This window comes from Vigna radiata, chromosome 1 (assembly GCF_000741045.1).
Source record: "Vigna radiata var. radiata cultivar VC1973A chromosome 1, Vradiata_ver6, whole genome shotgun sequence".
Classification (NCBI taxonomy): domain Eukaryota; kingdom Viridiplantae; phylum Streptophyta; class Magnoliopsida; order Fabales; family Fabaceae; genus Vigna; species Vigna radiata.
Genome location: NC_028351.1, coordinates 36,258,093 through 36,266,014, shown reverse-complemented (window position 1 = coordinate 36,266,014; position 7,922 = coordinate 36,258,093). Strand labels below are relative to the sequence as shown.

The 7,922-nt window shown below is 32.4% G+C and overlaps 1 protein-coding gene across 1 annotated transcript; it reads right to left on the bottom strand.

The window, feature by feature from the left end:
• Nucleotides 1-1,297: 1,297 nt before the first annotated feature.
• Nucleotides 1,298-7,663, bottom strand: LOC106771562 (probable methyltransferase PMT16). The gene is made up of 6 exons (XM_014657907.2): nucleotides 6,584-7,663; nucleotides 4,362-4,572; nucleotides 3,154-3,454; nucleotides 2,155-2,547; nucleotides 1,984-2,061; nucleotides 1,298-1,786 (listed from the first exon to the last, which is right to left on the bottom strand). Exons 1-6 carry the CDS (start codon nucleotides 7,259-7,261, stop codon nucleotides 1,555-1,557), a joined length of 1,893 nt encoding a protein of 630 aa, XP_014513393.1. The 5' UTR covers nucleotides 7,262-7,663; the 3' UTR covers nucleotides 1,298-1,554.
• Nucleotides 7,664-7,922: the final 259 nt, after the last annotated feature.

The following is a 7,922-nucleotide window of genomic DNA, read 5'->3' as shown; positions in this document are numbered from 1 at the left end:
GTTACTCTAATTATCATGATTATATTGTGTCTAGGTTACTCTAATTATCATGATTATATTATGTCTAGGGTTACTCTAATTATCATGTACTCTTGTATCAATTTATTATTATAAATAGAAGATTATGAAAGGGATCAATCAAGCCCTTTAGAATTATTTTACAGTTTAATTCTCAAGTTTAACCAATACCATTTACTCATTTTTCTAATCTAATTTCAATATATATGGTTATGTGCTCACCAATGAGATTCTATTAATTTGTGGCAAAACTTTATGTGAAATTTTATTGAATCTTATTTGCTGTAACTTTTCATGAATTAGTGCATAGGAAGTCTAACATATATATCTTTTTTAGGTCTAGTATGGAAAACAACATAAATAGTGAAATCGTAGAACAAGGCTCTCCAGAAGTTCCATCACTTATCAAGTATATATCATCAAGTGAATTTGCTAGCTTTGATACTTCTGACTTTCAGTTTCGTTCTATAGGGAAGTGAAGTTGACACAAAAAATTTATTTTATAAAAAAAAAGCACATGGCATGCCATTTGCCACCTAATATAAACTTTAACACCATTGACTAAATAAAAACTAAAATCAATACTTTTAAAAAATCAGAAATCCAAATTGTATAAAATTTTAACCAAGAATTATTTTTAATTTTACTTAATACTTCATGAAAAAAAAAAACATATTGTTGTGTGGAAGCTTAGGATGGGTCATGCGTTTCAGTAGAACAAGTGCACAAATTGTCATAACTCGATATTTATACTAATCCGGATAGTCAGGTCAAAGGGTTGTCATGCATAAAGTGTTTGATTAATTTTAAATAAAATGTTCAATATGTTTTGATGTATTATGAAAATGTTTTGTATCACTAGCTTACCCTTACTTTTGTCTTTGTTTGTGTTCTCTCCTTTATAATGATCACCTTAAATGGTGTGAGCTTAGAGAGGACATAGATAGAGTTTTGTTCTCTAAGTGAGATCTTCTTTATCAGTAATTTATAGTTTTTAGTAAGTTAACATATATGTAATGTTTTATTTTGATAATTTTATTTTACTAAAATGAGATGCTACACTTAAAGTGAAGACTCATTATTGATTTATAAGTCAATTCATTTTATAGGTAAAGCCATCATAACCACACTATCTTATAAAATAATAATTGTATTTACAAGAATAAAAAGAATATCATTTTTTAAAACATGTGTATTATAATTTATATATTAAATAATTATACTAAATATTAAAAATAAACTTTTTAAGATGACTTCAACTTTAAACTACAAATCTTTATTGTTACAATTATAAGGAAAAAACTTCAAATATAATGAAACAGCTTTCTCGTGAAGCTAACTTGGGAGAAGTTAAAAAGTGATTTTTTCAATCAACTAAATATCAAAATATGCAAGCACGTGCCCCAAAAGAAAAGAAAAAAGTAAAAATTACAAAGATAATAACAATTAAAAACTTACAAAAAAAAAAAAAAACTAAATTAACAACAAAGGAGATAAACTGATAAAAGGGGCATCTAAATGGCTAAAACTATGTATTTAACTATTCTTGTGGGGATGAAGTGGAGATGTCCAATAGTTTTTGACAGCAAATAAAAGTTTCACTCTTTCAAGAGGGCCATCTTCATGGTCCACAATTTGACTGTTCCAATCCATGCCATTCACTATACTCTTTACCTTTACCAATATATCAACATCATCTCGAATTATTACACTTCCTTCTGGTCTAAGAATCCTATCCATCTCCAGCAGTATGTCTTCCAATTCACATCTACAATGCATAAACAGAACAACTCTCTGTTTAGTTTCATGTCAGACATTCAAAATCACTCAAATTTCCAGGAACCAAAATACAGTGTTTTGCAAAACTAGGATAAAGTAGTTTACTCAACTTTTTTATTGTGATTTAATAGCTAGGACAAGTCCAAAATTTTAAACTTACTTGAAAATTTCATTATGTAATAATACCTATTACTGTAGAGGCTGAACACCGAATCAGCATGAATTAAGTCATAAGTTCGGGGATAAGTAGACATTGCTTCACACCTGCAACATTATGATGGCCGCAAACATTTTACAGAGAGAAAACAAAAGGGAACGGATTTCATCAAATAAAGATTAAAGAAAAACTGAGCTAACCAATTATGGTATGTTCCAATCAACCCCCTTTCATATATTGCACCAAGTGTGTCAACCTTGGCCTGAACAGGAACAACATTCATGACCCAGACAGGGGAATCTATCAGAGCAGCAGCAAATCCACCTAAGTAAGCATTCATGTCTAAAAGGTTGCGATACCTCCCAGCTTTTCCTAGCTGATTATTAACATTCTTATAATATGATACCCTTTTCTTCCACAGCTTGTTATCATTTGAGAAAATTTCGGGGGTAACACCCTTTATGGTCCCCTTAGAAATCCTTGGTGGGGTGGCTTTTAGTCTGTCAGGCCAGTTTTTCAATGCCCCACCTGCAGTTTCTTCTTTGCTGGATACATCAGGCAAGGGACTCAAACATGTTTGCATATCAGTGTACCTGAAAAGTGAATGTAAAAAACTCAAGTTAAAGAGCTCACGAAGTTCATAAAATTTTAAAGTATTTAGATAGTAGTTCTTATCCACTGTAAAAAATTTCAACTATTATTAAAAAATTAACTATTTGTTGATTAAAAAAAAAAATAATCGTTAAACAACCATCGTAAAGTCATTCAAACTAACATACATAACAATTTGTCGCTGGATGACAGCTTGAATTTTTTTACTGTCAGTACATACATTATGTACCCTGTAAATAGACCCTAAGTTTAAAAATCTTTAATGAGGTTTATGTATTTAAAACAGTGTTTAGTATCTATACACGTTCAATGAAAAACATTTACATTACAAACTAATCAGGAATCATAATATGTGTGACTTATAAATAGTAATTAAAAAATTAACAAATTTCTCATTCGTGCGAAACTGTGATTGGATGACAGTTTCTTTTACGAAGTGCACAGATTATTTTAATAAAATTATCCACATGTTAATTATGCACAATATCAAAATGGTCTCAAAAAAATGATATTAAAATATCATTTTCCTAACAAAAATAAGAAACAGATGGAAAATGTTTAATCAAACAAGAACAATGGGAAAATACCAGGCCTTGTCAGGGTTATCCTGTGCCTTGCAGAAAGGTCGGTTATGAGTGAGCTTGCGATTCGCTTTGCATTCGAAATGGTTTTTGGCTTTCTGCCAAATGGCTATATCATCCTTCTCCACGAGCTTGTTCCAGCACAGACTTTTAGCTACATTCTCAATTTTGGTCTGCTCTTCATTCAAATCCTCTTTTGTTCTTTCCCATCCTTTCCAATGTTTCTTCCAACGAATTGGTGGCCCAGATAGAATCCAATATCCACCGGGTCTTAGAATTCGATCAATTTCATTTAGATAAAGCCCGTCTAATTCCACGAGTGGGAAAAGAAAGAAAAAGCACAAGTTAGTTTTGAATCATAGAGCTTCATTCTTTCTAGCTTAAATATATAAAACAACACAGACAATTTTTCCAGATGCACTTTGCTTTTTTACTTTTACACCAATACCCAAAACATTACATGGACATCCTCGTTACACAAAAACCCCCTCGTTACACAAAAACCCATGTATTTTGGTGAAGTAGATTGTCCAAAACAATAAAATGTTCTGAAGTCATGTCCAGAGTCCCAATAAATATGAGGTGTCACTTTAAATTAATCTTACTCTTTTCACAATGATATGATATCTAAATAACTTCTTTTATAATTTTTTTATAATAAGACACGTATCATTGTTTTATTAGTTTGTTTAAATTTATTTTTAAAAAAATATTTGAAACTGACTAATTATAACCACATATACGTTGTTAAAAAATTGTTAAAAAAAAAAAGGTTGTTAAAAGAATTTTTCCCTCTCACAATACCTTATTTAAAAGAAAAAAAAGTTCTTTTAACAACTATTTTTTGAAAACTTTTTTACATGATAGCTTATGATTGGTCCATTTTAAATATTTTTTAAACATGAATTCAAACAAACTAATAAAATGATGACACATGTCTTTTTGTCAAAAAGTTGTTAAAAATAATTATCAAAATATTAAGATCATATTTAAACTGCTGTATATCCTTAAGAGATATAACTTAAAAACAGTTTATATAAAACGTTATCATAAAGTCTAATTTGACAATTTATATAAACTCAACCAAAATATTCGTAGACTAAAATACCTATGAAACCATTTTTTCTTTATTTAGTTTTGTTTTTTCTTTATTTAGTTTTCTTTTGAAGAGAGGGCTACCATATTTGGTATTTGGTGGGTGAGAATATTGATACCGTATTCAGCCCATGGAATGAGGCATCGTGAACAATGTGCCATGTCAAAGGCTCTGGAAGGAAAAGGCAACCTCTTTGAGGCTAGGACTCCAATTAATGCAGGAACCCCTCTTTCAAGAGCAAACTGAACTTGTGCTTCATGGGTGTCCCTTGGTGCAATTGATACTGTTATGATGTCACGTGAGAGGAGATAGGCTCCCCAACTAGCAACCTGCATATCAAAGCTTTTGGTAATATTAAAATATGGCCAATTACACAGTTCACCAATGAAATTCAGATTCTTAAGATTATTCTTGACAAAAGAAGCCATTTTTTTACGTAATATAACTTCTAAGACTTTGAGTCAGTAACAGGTTTTTCTAATGTTTACCCTTTCGGTCCTTTGAACCACAACACATACATATTATTGAGCAAGATTGCAGATGAATCTTCCTAAGATGTGATCGGGACATCACATGTGATCCGCGAAAAAATCACTTAAAATAATAGCATAATGTAACATACTAAATACATGAATCGAAAACCTAGGTTGAAAAGTACATCTGGTTTGTGATTAACCAGACAAATGCCTCGTTAGGGAATAAACTAATTAAAGAATAGCATTATTATAATCACCAACTCAAATATGTTTCCACTTCCAGCTGAACGCGATCAATGATTATAAATCACAGTAAACTATAATATATTAAGTTTGGAATCTCAGTTATACTACTATCGGTCTTAGTTTACCTCGTCAAGCACATCCTCGCCCGGTTAATTCAATTGTGGAATACACTTATTTTTACACACAAAAAGAAAAAGAAAAAAAAACAGTTGCTATATTAAGATCTTTGTAAAAATTATTATAGAGGTCCAAAGCAAAAAATAATTCTAACTACTATAACGACAGCTTACTAGTTCTTGAGTATCACGTAATCTCTAAAGTGATCGTTCACAAAATAGGAAATGTAGCATCAAAGAAAATCAAACACAAAATTCATACCAACTTAGAAATTAGAAAAAGAAAAGTGCAGTTAGCTGGAATTTCGATTCCAAAAACAAAGTGTACAATTTATACCACAAGAAATATTTAATAGAGAAAATCCAAGAGAGTATCATTACTCGTTTTTATAAAGGCCAGAAAGCCAGGCAGATGCACTTGCGTTGAATCCATTTGTTTCAGAAACGAACAAATCACACACAAAGTTACAGAATTATCCCAAAAACCGTCCCCAGAAGAAGACAAACTCACCCTAATCTCAATATCCATTTTGGAATCTAAAGCATTTTCACTAGAGTATAATTGTACACATCTAATCACATAACTTTAAAATAATTGCTGTAAAAACGAATAAAATTATGTATATGATAGTTCGTGAGCCTTGTACGTTTTTTCTCGTTTTACTATGCGACCCTTTTCTCAGTTAAACAGTCTTCTACTAAACTTATTATAAAAAATATATATTTTAACATTCATAATTTTTTTTATATTTATTTAATATTATTCTTTTTACTTTTTTTTAAAATAATATAAAAATTTATTATTGTATGATTATATTACTCTCTTATACTATATAACTATATATTAAATGAATGTAAAAATATATTATCTTACTGTTACTCTAATAGAAAACCTATCAACATCGCATCTCGTAAGATTACTGTAAAACCTATCTATAGTTAAAGAATAAGACCCTTAGGGTTAGGCCCATTTCTTTTCATGTGGTGCAGTAAAGATGATGACATTTAAACCTAACTTATTCTTTTCAAAACTCAACTATTATATATTTAAAATATTATCGATTTTGGAGATTGGAATTCTATAATAGTTTTATTCTTAAAAAAATTATCAGAAAAAAAAATAAAAGCATTTAAAATGTTACTAATCTCAACTTCAAATTATTGGATATAATAAGAATATGATATTAATGATTAACAAAAAAATAAAAAGTAGTGTAATATTTACAAACAATTATAAAGTAGAAGTAATACATTGATTTAATTCCTAATGAGTGATCACTTTAATTTTCGAAATTATATATAAGGGGGGTGGGGTCCCAAACGGTGGAAACATCATCATTCGTGTACAAAAAGTAAAAACATTAACATGCACAAAGATGTTCCAACCCAATCTAAAAGACCACTTTAATATTTTTCCTTTTTTGAAAAAACGTTTTCTTAACCATGAAACAACGAACCAAAAATTAAAAATAAAAATAAAAGGAGGAAAAAATCGCGCGTACCCCACAGCCAGTATCGACGGCGGTCCTCACCGTACCGTCGCGGAGGCTAACTAACTTCCCAATGTCGTCAATGTACTTGTCGGCGCCGTCGGGGAACATGGTGCCGCCGCCGGGGAAGTGGAAGCGATCGCCGTTGAAGCGGATCCAGTTCTGCACGGCCTTCTCGACGGTGAGTTCGCGGTGCGGCACGTTGGCGTACCACGCGACGTCGCGGCTGGCCGGCCACGGGAAGGGGTTACGATAGCCGTGCGGCGCGGGGACGCGGCACTTGAGAGCTTCGGTCTTGGTCGGACAGTGGCGCTCGCGGTACACCATCCTGTGGCGCGAGTAGCGGAGGGAGCGGGCGTGGTCCTCGCATGGGGTGTACTCGCTGAGCGACACGTCGCAGGGAGGGTAGCGAAATGTGGAAGTGTGAAGAGGGAGAGAGGCGGAAGTGGCGTTGTGGTGAGAGGAGAAATCTAAGTGGGAGGTGGAGGGAACGCTCTGGAAACATGGTTTTGTTGAAAGCGTTGTTGTGGGTTGTGCGGTTTTTGAGGTTTGCTGGTACGCACCGAAGGTGTATGAGAAAATGCAGAGGAGTGCTACGAGGGAATAGAGATTTGTTTTCTTGCAGTGAGTGTTTGGTTTTGAGGGTTTGGTGGTGGGATGGTAGGGTGAAGTTGAATCACCACTGGGCATGGTGGTGTTTGTAAGAAGAAAAATCAGCGATTTGGGTGTGAGAAAGTGAGCGTATTGGAGGAGTGTGGGGGTTTAAGTATTGAATGAAGTGGAAGAGGTGGATTTACATAGCAGAATGAAATGGCATGGTGGTGTGAGGATTCACCAGTGGGACCTGATTTGGAGAAGAGTGAAAGAATGTGTTTTCACCATTGGTGATGTAAAGTAATAATTGCTGAAGCATTTCAACGTTGTTTGGAAAATGTCAAGAAACATTATTCACGATGAAATGCATCTTTGACTACAATTTGATGACCATAAATTCTTACAACTGCTTCACATGAATCTCATACCATAAAGTGAGTTTCATAAGAATTTTTTCGAAGTTTGATGTATAGCTGGAAGAGAGTAGTGCAATCAATACACCAAATTGAGAAATTGAATTAGAGGTTGAAGACGATGGAAACGGGAAAAAAATATATAGAAAGAAATCAAACGAACTCAACTTTTACCCTGTATAATATTATTAGGTTTAAGTAGTATTTCTATATTTGTTTTTTTATTTAATTCATAATATTTATTAAATAGAATTAACGTAACATTTGTGATATTTTCCGTTAAATTAGTGATAATGATAATATTATTTGAAAATTAGTTTAATTCCATTGATCACATCATCTAT

What these genes read in the sequence shown, in the direction of transcription:
- LOC106771562 (XM_014657907.2), bottom strand. Translation starts at nt 7,261, where the DNA reads ATGCCCAGTGGTGATTCAACTTCACCCTACCATCCCACCACCAAACCC. An exon ending in CCGTCGATACTGGCTGTGGG is followed by an intron (nt 4,573 to 6,583) that starts GTACGCGCGATT and finishes TTTGATATGCAG; the next exon opens with GTTGCTAGTTGGGGAGCCTA. An exon ending in ATTGGAACATACCATAATTG is followed by an intron (nt 2,062 to 2,154) that starts GTTAGCTCAGTT and finishes ATAATGTTGCAG; the next exon opens with GTGTGAAGCAATGTCTACTT.